The sequence below is a fragment of the Arctopsyche grandis genome, chromosome 11 (assembly GCF_051622035.1).
Source record: "Arctopsyche grandis isolate Sample6627 chromosome 11, ASM5162203v2, whole genome shotgun sequence".
In the NCBI taxonomy this organism is placed as follows: domain Eukaryota; kingdom Metazoa; phylum Arthropoda; class Insecta; order Trichoptera; family Hydropsychidae; genus Arctopsyche; species Arctopsyche grandis.
This window is the reverse complement of record NC_135365.1, coordinates 13,778,549-13,792,423: the sequence shown is the minus strand read 5'-3', so window position 1 is coordinate 13,792,423 and position 13,875 is coordinate 13,778,549. Positions and strand designations below refer to the sequence as shown.

At 34.9% G+C, this 13,875-nt stretch overlaps 3 protein-coding genes across 4 annotated transcripts in view; 2 read left to right on the top strand and 1 right to left on the bottom strand.

The window, feature by feature from the left end:
- mwh (multiple wing hairs) overlaps positions 1-2,450 on the top strand; it is a 124,119-nt gene extending 121,669 nt beyond the window's left edge. The window contains exons 11-12 of one of the 2 annotated variants that reach the window (XM_077440904.1): positions 15-171; positions 261-2,450. In XM_077440904.1, the coding sequence (XP_077297030.1) occupies positions 15-171; positions 261-1,804 (1,701 nt within the window). In that variant the 3' untranslated portion in view covers positions 1,805-2,450. Of the gene's footprint in view, positions 1-14; positions 172-245 lie in introns of both variants that reach the window. The other variant, XM_077440905.1, reaches the window with a different exon arrangement.
- Positions 2,451-3,995: 1,545 nt separating this feature from the next.
- Positions 3,996-7,443, top strand: LOC143918951 (kynurenine formamidase-like). Its single transcript, XM_077441080.1, has 5 exons — positions 3,996-4,235; positions 4,710-4,831; positions 4,909-5,109; positions 5,450-5,623; positions 6,191-7,443. The coding sequence occupies exons 1-5, from the start codon at positions 4,018-4,020 to the stop codon at positions 6,298-6,300; spliced, it is 825 nt and encodes a 274-aa protein (XP_077297206.1). The 5' UTR covers positions 3,996-4,017; the 3' UTR covers positions 6,301-7,443.
- On the bottom strand, positions 6,375-12,374 carry RhoGDI (rho GDP-dissociation inhibitor). Its single transcript, XM_077441081.1, has 5 exons — positions 12,247-12,374; positions 9,870-10,073; positions 9,605-9,714; positions 9,375-9,489; positions 6,375-8,942 (listed from the first exon to the last, which is right to left on the bottom strand). Exons 2-5 carry the CDS (start codon positions 10,051-10,053, stop codon positions 8,743-8,745), a joined length of 609 nt encoding a protein of 202 aa, XP_077297207.1. The 5' UTR covers positions 10,054-10,073; positions 12,247-12,374; the 3' UTR covers positions 6,375-8,742.
- Between the last annotated feature and the right edge of the window lie 1,501 nt (positions 12,375-13,875).

Here is a 13,875-nt window from a genome sequence, read left to right as displayed (position 1 = left end):
TCTTCATATTGCAGATTCTACAAGAAGAAAAGGGTATATTATTATCTCTGGAGCAGTGCTTGAAGGAGCGTTGTTGTGAATTACAAGACGAAGTGACTTCACTTAGATCTGAACACGGAAATTCTTCAAGGAAGAAGGTTATCGTGGGAAAACAGAAGACAGTTAAAAGAGGTATTTTTTCATATAATATAAATTATACGTTGGTTTACACTGAAATAAGTAGTTTTAAAGTGGTTTCAATAAAGAAAATTGTATTTCAGATGAATCTTCTCCACCTGAAGATGAAGGAATCAGTTCTTCTGAAAGGTCGCTTAGTCCAGATGATGATATGCAGAGGGAGCCCATGGTGTATGAAGTTTTCAATGTTCAAAACGAAACGATATTGATGCGTTCGAAGCCCAAAGATCTAAACAATAAACCCGTCTCGGAAAACACAACCAAGAAGATGTCTGACGACGAAGAAGAGACCACAATCGAAGAAGTTATAGAAGAGTTGAGAAATATCGTTAATGACGCTGAATCGGAACAATACGCCAAAGAAAAGTTGATGGCTGATGGGAAGTCGTCTCAGTTCAATGAAAAGACAGATACTGATATCTCACTAAACGAGATAGAATCTAGAAATCACAAGGATCTAGAAAAGAAAGATTCTATTACGAGCTTGAAACATACGATAATTATAACGGACAGTACAAATTATCAAAAAGGAGCGTATCAAGCTGATTCAGAATCAGAAATCATTCCAGCAAAACTCCTCCCACAACCACCTAGAAAATCGAAAAGTCTTGTTCATCTTTTTATTCCAGTGGCAGAACAAGGCGTTATTTGCAACGACAAAAGAACTTTGGCTTACGAAGAAGAACAACAGTATTATTCAAGCGATGAAGGATCAGACTCCTTGCTCAGCGCTTCTAGGTGTCAACCGCAAATCCTCCCACGTCCAAACAAGCAGGAAGTATTTATAAAGACAAATAATAGATCTTTACTAAATACCATAATGGACGCAAGAGAAAGAGCTGCGATGGCAGAGAAACGCGAACTGCTTCGGAGAGCAAGAGTAAAATCCGGAGAAGAGTGTCGGCGACAAGCCGTGAAAAGGGCAGATTCGTTTCAAAGGACTGAACAAAGTGTGGGTATAGTAAGCGTCAACGATCTTAAAGTGGAACGAGATAGCTACGATGGATTGTATTACATCAAAGAGCCCGATGATTATAAAAATGAGCGTCTTCAGCAATCAACAAAACAGCGGCAAGACTATGCAGCACTGATCGAAGCCAAAAAGATGACGAAAAGTCTAGACAGAATCGACGAAGGATTAGATTCAATGGTCGACATAGTCTTAACTTCAGAAAATAAGAATTATAACTGGAATAACACAAAATCGAGCAACGATCCGAGCAAGGAGTACTCTTCTGCATCACGTAGTTTGAATAGAAGAAGAAATAATTCTAGAAATAATACAAGACACAACAACGAAGATGATGAGGAATATGAAAATAGTAGACAACTCTCGGATCCTTCTCACCGTTTGTACTTCCCAGCTTCTAGATTGAGTTCCAGTTCATTTGAACAACTCTCCGGCAACAACGGTAGCAACACTTCATTCGTGTTGAAAAGAGGTAATGTTAACGCTGGTTTATATTCGGGTCAAAATTGCGGAAGAGAAAATTCCAGTGTCAATCAAAATCGAGGCTTGGGAAGTAAAGATCTAGGAAAAAAACTTCCCATGTCAGTGCAAAGGGGCGTTTCTAATGGACTCATAGGAATAGGCAAAGTGACGGACATCCCGTCTGGATTATATTAACAGTTTTTCACTGATGAAGTTTGTAAATGTGATAATTTAACATGCAATAAGCAAAAATAATATCAAGTTAATGTAAGATAATTTAATATGATTTCATAGTGTGAAATGAATTTTGTAAGTTAATATGTATTTTGAATGTAAGCATTTTCTAAATCTTGAATGTTTGTGTACATTAAAAACAGCATTATTATTAATTTGATAGAAATAATATTTTGAATGTTCTAAAAGTGCAATATTTTATTGATAAAATTGAATTTAATATGTAACAGATACATACGTACAAATAAGTTGAATATTTTCAGAGCGAAAAAAAATATATACGATAATATATTTTTCTTAATTGTACAAATTGTAAATTCACTTCATATTCTGTTTCGGTAACTGTCGGTGTGGGTAACAGTTTCTCAAAATGTCTCCAGGGATACTTTAATGTTCTAAGTTTAGATTTAGCCGTCCTTTGAAAGTTTTGCTCCGTTGTAAAACTTTTATAAGGGCACACAAACACTATTTAAGACACAGCTTAAACTAATATTTAACAATGTAAATATATGTAGTATGTACCTATTGAACAACATGGCAACCCCACTGTATGTATAATGTGATTATTAAACTGTCTGTGTTCAAGAATTTCTTTAATAAACATGATAAAATAATATCTTGTGTTCTTAAAAGATTCATATACACATACATATATACATGTACATTTCCGCTTAATACGAATGTTTGGAATTCGTTCAGATCCTTATTATCCTTACTACACCACATATTACATAGAAACAACTCAATTGAAATCAATTAAGATAAAAAAAATATATAATGCAAGTAACCATCCTCTCATTATCCTTTTGTTCTTCAATTGTACAAGCAATGTCATACTTGCTAGATATAAATAGTAAATTAGTTGTACCAATTTTGCAATCATACATGTAAACGTATAATAAAATACATATTCAACAACTGCCTGTCATATTTTTAATCTTCAAATGATTACTTACTGATTATATTCAATAAAACACCTGTTTTACAATACTTACTGTACACTTTTTTACTTGTATTCTTACTCATATATATAATATCGCTATTCTGTGAGTCTGTGTAAGATAACGCTCGCCATACTATAATAGTCGTTTCGATTCGACCTACATATGTACGTCACAGCTAAAACACTGCCAACAAAACGTACAAATATAATAAAAAAAGAAAAAAACTTCTATATATACTGTTTACTACCCATGTTTCCTCTAGGATAATAGACGGCGCTAAGTCTCTGATCATTTAGCGCCATCTATTGAAAATGAATTTAGTTAAATTATTAATTTTTCTATTGGTATTTTATATTGTTTACTAGCTGAACCCTGCATGCGTTGCAATGCCACAATAACGCATGCAATTCCCGTTCCCGTTCTCTTTCCCGTTCTCGTTCCCGTTCCCATTTTTCGGAACAACGCAAGCAGTGAACACCCTAGTCGCGACGTGAAAACATTTAAAAATAATAGCGAATGACACTCGATCCCGTTTTTCCCGTTTTTCCCGTTTCCGTTCCCGTTTTTTCCCGTTTTTTTTACAGTAATCTTCCTGGACATGCATACAACAAATTCTGAAAGTTACATCGTAATCGCTTCAGTGGCTTAGGAGCCTATTCGAGACATACACAGACATTCATTTTTATATATGTATATATAGATATGTAGGTAGGTAGTTTTCACCTTTTTTTTCATATTAAACAATTAAATATAAATATTAAATTAAATATATTAAAAAATGTATTTCATAAAAATTTGACTGCATGCGGATCGAACACAGGACCGACACATTTTTTTATTATTTAATAACTTAATATGCCAACACTCATGCGATGATATTTCATGGGGTACAAACTAGTTTAATAATAATACAATTGATTTGAAGTTCATGTTAGAAATTGGTGGTATACTGAACCGTTTTATGACATTTAATATTTTTATTTGCAGACAAAAAATATTACTTGGCATTGAGATTTTGTTAGAGCAAACATAATACACAAAAAATTGTACATAACTCTTAAAAAACAATTCTGATCATAAGCATTTAAAGAATGGTTGTATACATGTATTCCGATTCTTTACTCCCACTTAAGATTTACCTCAAAATGGTACCATGCCACTTTCAAAGAAATAAAAATTTTATATATAATTATTCTTGCGTTTTCGGTCAGTCGTTAGCAGGCGGACAAGATGGCTGGACGCTCTTTGCTTTGCGTCTTCTTAGTGTTTTGTTTGTGTGCGGCCGTTCAGTGCCACGATCCAGTCAAGATCAACGACTTCCTGTTCAGCGGTGGATTCGAATTTGTCGATCTATCACATCCATTCGACAATGACACCGTTTACTGGCCGGGAGGCAGAAAATTCTCGTTCACGAAGAAAGTCGCCATGAAAAATCCTCACGGCGTATGGTGAGTAATCGATGGACACACACAACATTGCTGCAGAAACTTTGCGCAATAAAAGCAGTAAATTTGCATCTCGTAACGACAAATTATTGCTCAAGTCTATGCGACTGGTTCTTGAACACATATGCGATTTTTAAAGTCATGAAAAGGTCATTTCACCCGATATGGACAATATACTCGGTTCGTAATAGTTTTATCTCACTTTTTTTTTGTCTAGATATCTTCTTTCGGATATTGATTGAATTATGAACAACGAATGTGGCGAATACAACAATAACTCATCTGTATATGACCATCGCCTTATTATAAATTACATTGAAATGCATATTATCGATGCAAAAGTTGTATTGCCTATTTGAGCTATATTCATAATCAATAATTTAAAATCAACAAAGAATCGAATTAAAAGATGACTCACAACACAATATAGTGTATAAGAAATGCATATCCAAATCAATTATTCAATTCATATTTCAGGTATTCAGCAAACGAGTTTTGTGCAGCCGAGCATGGTGGAACCCATTTGGATGCTCCCATACACTTTGCTCAGAATAAATGGACCGTTGGTCAAATACCAATCGATAATCTCATCACGCCCTGTAATTATTATATAATCTGAATCGTAAAATGTATCTATGTATAATACATACTTAATAATATGATTGTTCCATTCTAGTGATAATAGTGGACTTGAGCACAAAGGTGGCTGGAAATGCAGACTTTGTACTCGAGCGGCATCATATGGATCACCTGTTCGTCGGAGATCCACGTAGAAATTTCACAGTGGTATTCAGATTTGGTTGGAGTCAGCATTATGGCAATCCAACAAAGTATTTGGGATCGTCTTCACCCACCGGAAACAATCTGAATTTCCCAGGTGAGATCTAATACGTGGACAATCTGAACGATGAACACGGCTACATATTTTCAATTAATCGCATACCATTTAAAATAGACTAATTGAAAATTATCAATAAAACACTACATATGAATATTCAACAAGCATTGAATTGAAAATTCCTTTACAATATAAATAATTTCAAACCATGTACACATTCCATAGTAGTTTTAAAGCATTTACAATTATAGGAATATGTATTTATGTACATATGTAGTCTTGACGAACAGTAAGAAACAAAATGTTTGACTTTAGTGTTGAAATTTCATTATAATTGTGACCATTATAATATAATTTGATTTTTTTAAATAATAAACAGGAATAAGTGAAGATGTTGCAAAATGGTTGACGGAAACAAGGACTTTAATTGGTGTAGGAGTTGACACACCATCAGTAGATCCCGGCTCTGAACATCGAGGATTAGCGCATAAGACCTTTGCAGCTAAAAACATTTTCATGTTGGAAAATGTAAACTTAGAGAAAACTCTGCCAAGTAATTACCTTATATATATAACAAATATTAATTTTTTTCTATTCAAATAAATTTAATAAAAAAAAGAAATTAATGTTTACTCTTAGATTTGCCATGTTTAAGAGGTTTATATTACAAATACCATTATTGGAATCACTAATCGTATATAATAATAGCCTAATGCGTGCGTTTGATTGTCTAACATGCTGTCTCTATCTCCCCTTGAAATCGTATATCGTGGAAAGACACGCGGCATATCACTTCATTCACATGATTGGCCGACAAAAACAAAAGAATTTTTTTTAAAAAAAATTAATTTAATTCTTAATTATTGATTCCATTGATCCGAATTGCGAGTTTACCGCAATTACTAGTATTAAATAAATTTATTATTTTTATAAGTTCAGTCATGGGTCCTTCATTATCTTATCATATAGCAAATGTTAGTTGAAATGTTTTTGGGCTACCATTTTTGTCGATGAAAATGCGTATATAATTAAAAAATTTCTATCTGTTCTGAAGTCACAATCCATTTAAGGAGTTGGTCAGTTTGTTGCATTGAATAATCAATACATTCTTTGATTTTAGGTAGTCTTTGTACGATCATAGTAATGCCAATGAAGATTCAAGATGGAACTGGTGCACCCTGTCGACTGACTGCAATCTGTCCGAGAACTGACGTACATAACTTCTTTTGATCAAAGACATGTTTCAAAATTTAAAAAAGGAAACTGTTTGTAATAAAACAGGCAGATATATTATGTATTTTTTTAATGGGTTTTTCTACATTTTTATAAAATACAATTTTTCGCTGACACACAAACAATGAAAATGGGTAGAAAATTCTTAACGAACGTGAGCATTTAGAATTATGTATGTATTACACAATGCATTGGGTATAAATAAGCTATTCAGGTATATCATACGTATATAGCACTTAAAGAGGCACCAGGGTTATTAAACATATGAAAACAATCTTATTTAGAGCGCACAATAATTGAAATGCAACATGAGACAAAAATAGATGCAACTAATCTCTGTATTCATATATACATATATAATTGGAAAAAATACATAATATATTTGTTTGGATCATTAACACATAATTTTAATAAAATATATATAGCAAAAAAGATTATTCCTACTATAAGCTTGTTTCATTTTTATCAATAGATTTTTTTTTTGTATACATTAAATGTATACAATTATTTGAAAAAAAACACCAAAGATATCAATTACTGTTTTTAAAAATATTTATTTTTGGTATAACTCAATAGCTAAATATAATATATTCAGACTTCAGGGAAGCTAATTCTTAATTAAAATTACAAACCATCAAAGATTTAAAGGAATTGCACTCACAATTATTCCGATACAAAGTTTACTCTGACGTCTACAAATCTGTAATTGAATTCGGAAAGCCTCATCTTAAATTTTAAACTCATTTATGAATTGACAAAAATGCAAAAATACTCTGGAATTGTCAAAATACATTCAACTTTGACTTAGTATACATATCATTGAAGTTGTTTCCATCGGTAAAGGTATCAAAAACATAGTTCACTTACAAATAGGGAATTTGTATATTTGTATGTCTTATCATGTTAATACAACGCTCCAAGCTTTTTTTTAGCTTTAGCAATAGAAAAAGTTACAACCTTGAGGGTATACTTAATACTGTTTCCATTTATTTCACCTACAGCGGTGATATACATAAATTCATATGAAAAAATAGATATGTCTCATACCCATTCATCACATTGATATCAAGACTACGCTATGCAGAGAACGAAATATACGACTGAAAATGAATCACTAAAATAAAATAAGTACAGCATATGAAACGGGAAAAATAAACACGTTAGCATAATACGATTGACGTTAAGCGTATTCTTAAAATAATTTATTGCATTTAATAGGATCAAAATCTTTTATATTTTATGACACAAAAATATGGCTGACATTATCACCTGCCTAACTTATTGCAGAATTATTGCAATAAACCCAATATGCTAATACACTTTAAGGCAAATTTTTGTGCAAATCATCACACGCAAAGTATTGTACATAGTCAATATACAGTTAAGCATTTTGTATAAATATATATATATTACTCTATATCTTTTACATTTTGAATTCTATAAGTGTTGACTGCAGCCTTCTTCGGGACATCTTCCATTGAAACATTTCGCGTTATTTTTACAAGTCACTAAAAAACCAAGACAAAATACTTGCATACAGTTTTATCACAGACGGCAACAGCCAACACAGTTCTATATGTGTAAATAATGCATATGTTTATTTTATTCATTTCGTACACAACCACAAAAAAGGGTATGGATGAAACACGCAGAATTTGTTAAAAGTATAAAACATATAAAAAATAAAAACATTCAAAATCAAGTAAAAACTATATATATGTATATGTAAAAATATTACATACTTGCTTTCTATATAATTGGACACAATTGTCTAATTTTAAATGATTTTAATGAATCAAAAAAAAAAATGACAATAAGCAAAACATTAAATGAAATAATAAAAATAGCAATCTTAAAGTGTAGATTGCAAGTCACCAGTATATGCAATTACTATTTGATTGAATCGTAAATTTATCATAAAAACACATTTATAAATTAATATATGAGCAACTTCAATATTGATCTGAGCATCTTATATTTAAGTAACATTGTCTCAATTACGTCCGAGTATATAAACACTTACTACCCAATACAACCCATCGGTATAAAACTGTTTATACTACTCACCATATATGTATATTCTTCTTATTGACTTGTAATAGTTAACCTTTAAATAATTAAACTAAGGTTAACAGCATATACCGTAATTTAGCTCCATAAAATTATTCAAACCAATGAATGGGAAACGTTGAAACGCATTAACAGTGAAATAAGCAATACATCCCTTACGGCATACGACGCCGCAACCAAAAAGGAACTATAAAATATAATACCACGTTAAATATAATCACAACTGAAACTATTCAATAATCTAAATTACATTAATTTTAGGTAATGGTGACAAGGTTACTAATAAGTCTTTTTTGGAAAATTGGAAGTATTTAGATTTTACAATTCTCAAACCATGCTCCCTAAAACTCGCAACCGTCGGTGATGCATTTAATCTTTCCAATCCTTCTTGATTTCGAAAGCCCACTCCCATTGGAGATGTCGATTTTTATCGTCGTCGGTGAAGAGGCTGTTCACCGTGTACGATCCTCGGGATATCATTCCGGACGGGGCATCTTCCGGGGGTGTGGTGTACGATTGAATTTCAGCCTTGGGAGGATAAGAACCCACCATGTGGACCATCTTGTCAACTGAAATTGCATGTAAACGTTTAAAACCAAAACTGACTCGTACGTACATATGTACATATTTTATAAACACTCCACAGCGAGCATATACAACTTTAAGCATTGTGCGCTCGATAAGGAGATGTGAGCAATGTTAATGTCTACACATATTTCCACTCTCAATCAAAAATACTTAATATGCAAGTCACACTGAAGCTCGCATACGAACTCGCGAACAAACTTTACAAATTCAATTAAATGTCGAGATGTTACACTTTAATCAAATCTACATTGACAATTTAATACATACCAGTTCCTATGTAAATATATCCACGATAGCAATGTAAAAATAAACAAATGTTAAAAGTTTAAGAGCTGACCGTGTATACAATTAAAAAAAGATAAATGAATATGAATAGATTTTAAGTAATTATTTATTCCGTTGAAATATTTTACCTGGAACTCCGAGCCTGTATATCTTTTGAACGTATTTCAAACCGTGCACTATTTCACGCTGCACAATAAAATCTATACGTATTTTATACTGAACACCATCTTTGATCGTAAACACCTGAAAAAATAATAAAAAATAAATAAATAAACACAATGATTATATAGTGAGCAATATAAAATTTTTTGAAAAATTTTCTACAATATATATACAAAAAGGTTTAATGTGAATTGACCTGTTTTTTGAGGTCGTTAATATCGCCAGTTAGGTCAAGTTCGAGATCGTCACGACCCTGAACACACAAAGCAAGCTTTTTCACAATAACCTTTCTCGGATCGGACGGCTCTGTAAAAATAATAAGAAAAAAAGGATATACCAACTATATAGGAAATAACCAAAATTGACTCAAAAGTTAAATATCACAAATTAGTACATGTACAAGTAGTAGTCGAGGGAACACACCAAACATTTCATATTCAAATAAGGTTGATAATACACACCGACGATGACTAGTCCTTGTTGAGCTTGTCCCAACAACGCCTCCTTATATTTCCTGAGCGACTCGTCTTCGGGATCTGCGGCAATTATGTCACTGAGGGACTTCTCTGGAGGCGGTTTGTAAGTAGAGTCGACTTCTACTTCACCATCGTCGGGAGTCACGGCGACTTCCTTTTCGTTCGACATGTTGCACAATTAAAAAAGAACTGGAAGTAAATAAAAAATTATCTCATTATGACATTTTAACACAACTATTATATTCTAATCGAAAAACGTGTATAAATATTTTTATCAGCAATTCTTCCGGTGTGCTATAATGAAGTAGATAAGTTTTCTTCGCATAAATGGTAAACACATATAAAATTTTACAATTAATCCTGTATGAATACTAAAATATGATTCAGTCAATCAACTATTAAAGCAAAATACATTAGAATTTAGAAAAATGTTCGTGGCCCTTTAAAAAGTACAAGATAAATAAATTTGGTTTTGGAGTTTCATTTACATCCGTTCGTTTGTTTTGCGTAACTCTCATTCATCTCACCCCACACATTCTCCTAATTTCGTCTACACATCTTCTTTGCGGTTTTCCCTTCACCTTTTTACATTCTTTTGGGTAGCATTCTAGCACTTCTTCTAGCTACGTGACCCACTCATTGCCGTATCAATCTCTCCACTATATCCCACACATTTTCCTTTCACCTTTAACATTCTTTCGGGTACCATTCCAACACTTCTTTTCTCCATTATATGACCTGCCCGTTACCATTTCAATCTCTTCACTCTTTCCACTAAATCCACTACCCTTTTCATACTTCTCATCCACGTATTCCGGTTTCTATCATTCCTCATTATGCTGAGCATGCACAGTTCCATACTCCTTTGAGTGCATTAAACTTTGTATAACATTTGAAGTTAATATGTTCGTTTAATTTCAAAGCTTTCTATAATTGCTAAACGGCAAGTAGATCGTCAATTATTCAAAATGAACAAAATAAATATATTTTTTAAGATAAAAACAGCGGATTTTTATGTGGAATATTTTTTGAAATACCAACACTACTTTTAAGCGAAAAAAACGTTAGTTTATCTATTTTCTCCTCTCGGTTATTTGGATTTTTTATTATCCACACAATCTAAATCCACATTCAATTTGGGTAATCGAAGTTCTACCGTATTTATCAGATTTTCAAATTGCGATAACGAATATATCAAAGAAAACTTATTTATTAAAATCCTGGTATATTAGTCGTCTTCAATTTTGAAGCAAAATATTTGAACTGAAATTAAATTTATGCTAATTTCTTCCTTTGTCCACCTTTCGTTTATTCTTCCATGTGGCTAGAAGAATGGACAAAAGAAGTACTAGAATTGTACCCGAAAGAATGCAAAAGGGTAAAAGACCGCATGATAGATGGGTAAACGAAATTAGGAAAATGTGTGGGGTGAGATGGATGAGAGTTGCGCAAAACAGAGATGAGTGGAAGCGTGTTGGAGAGGCCTTCATCCAGCAGTGGATGGTGAGCGGCTGTATATGATGATGATGACGTAAATTTCTAATTCTAAATACGATTTTCAAAGCTTCAAATGGATGATATGGAAACACTTTTTTTCTCACTGAAAAATTTGCACAATAAATTAAATTTAATAAAAAAAGGAAAATTTTCCATTTTATCGATTTTATTACAAACGGCCTCAAATGAAATCGCACAGCCAAGATAAAGGACATGCGGTTTTTCACTCACAATCGGCTACACACATTCATAACGATAAGGCGACCTTTAAATAAAACCTTGTAAATAAAAAGGGAACACATTCAGCGCGTGAAAATGAATGAATAAATGAATACGTAAAACTGAATGAGTTCGACAGTCATTTATCGACCGTAAGCACGAGTGCATAAAAACTAGTTTCCTTTGAAAAGTCTTCAGCCGGCACGAAAGTTGCGAGAGATGTTACCAATGGTACCAAAATAACAATGTGTCATCTGTTTAAACTCGCAATCGTATGGCAGAACGGAAAGTGCAAATAATTCACACATAACAAATGGTCCTTCGGCGATTTGCACACGAGCACGATAAGGCTCCGCGTCCAAATGTGCAACGGAAAATAAAAATGACGAACGGGAAAAATCGGTGCGAGGGTGTGAATATAACTCGTTAGACCAAAAATAGTAATTCCTCATTCATCGAGTTGATGAATGAAGAGGCGCGGTGGAGATGGGCGTGTGCCGGCTGAGGTTGGGGTGGGGGTGGGGGTGGGGGTGGCGGTGAGGGGAGACGAGACGACGCTGAGTCACGGGCGCGGCGCGGCGCGTCTTTGTGCTCGGGTAGAGCGTGGCGGGGGATAAGGGTGGCTTAGGGGATGAAGGTGACTCACCTGGGAGCGAGTGGAGCGGGGCAGACGCAGACGCAGACGGGGTCAACGAATGACCGGTGCTGAAAGAGCACTGGAGGCAGGAGCGGACACACGACCGACCGACGACGACACACCGGCCAACTGTCGCCTCGTTTCCTGCACAATGCCACTGCTGCCAACTCTCCCCCGAGTAAGCGTGTCGCTGTGATTCATTCCAGAAAAATGTACAATCGATTTACTTATTCATCTCACATGCGTTACACGCTATTTTACAGATATTCTTTACCTTTCGAGTTATTTGCTTTTAATTTGAGTTGAGTTTTAACTTCACTTCACTGAAGATTTCGTCTGACTGAAACTGTCACAATTGAAATGGTTTGAATTAACAATGAAAGTACTGTAATATAGAGATTACCAGCACTAATTAGTTGATCGCGCGTTCACGTAAAAAAGGCCTCGGCATATTAGCAAACTATGTATATACTACCCATTCACCGATGATTTTTCTCTGCCGAAAGTTCATACATATGGTTCGGTGATTACTAGTCAAATGTGAACCGGTCGCTCTAGATCGGTCACACGTGATTACCCGTCACACTAAAACTGGTCACATCCTAACAACCAGTTTTCTCGTGACCAGTTTTAGTGTGACGGGTTATCACGTGTGACCGATATAAAGCGACCGGTTGTCCTGTGACTGGTTCACATATGACTAGTAGTCCGTTTACCCATACATATGTACATATGTGTAGGAATCTCGTCGTCGTCATCGTCATCGAAACATTCGAGAATATTCCGCAACAACAAACTACACTCCCGAAAACCAGACGTCGTACACCTGCAGTCATTATATTAAACTCAAGCGGAACGCCCCTACCAGTCGAATGGAACCAAAACGATCGAAATACGCCGCCACCATTAAACCACATCGAGCGGAACGGCGCCAATCATTCCAGAAAATTCTACGCCTCGACAAAAGTGCATTCCTCGTTCACGCATCAACAACCACATGCGCTTACGCATCAACAACCACTTCCATCAATCGTTCCAGAAAATTCTACGCCTCGACAAAAGTGCATTCCTTTCTTACACATCAACAAACCACCACCATCGGTCAGGCGATTCCAGAAACACTATAAAAGGAGGTACAACCCAAACAATGCCAGTCGACCCACAGCAGCAAGCGTCGACATACAGCTCCTGACCAGCCACCACTACACTACGCGGACTTGGAAGATCAACCAGCCGGACGAGCCAGCAACACACTGCCGTATCCAGAGACCTTCCGAACATAGCCGAACACCGAGCCAGCAACACACTGCCGCATCCAGAGACCTTCTGAACATAGCTGAATGCCGAGCCAGCGACACTCTACCATATCCAGAGACCGCTGAACGACATACTTTTGCCCACAAATACCATACCTTTGTACAACCATAGGCAAACAATAAAACTTTATAAAACTAACACAACAGTGTTTCGTTAGGCCGGGATACGGTCAACACTTACCTACCCCGCCTACATATGTATATGCAGTAATTCGTTCGGAACTGGCTGGTCGACGGATCGATAGCAAACTACCTCTATCACTAATCACTGCGTCTTCCACTCCAATCTCGGAAACCTCTCTTCACGTCCATACTACAATAT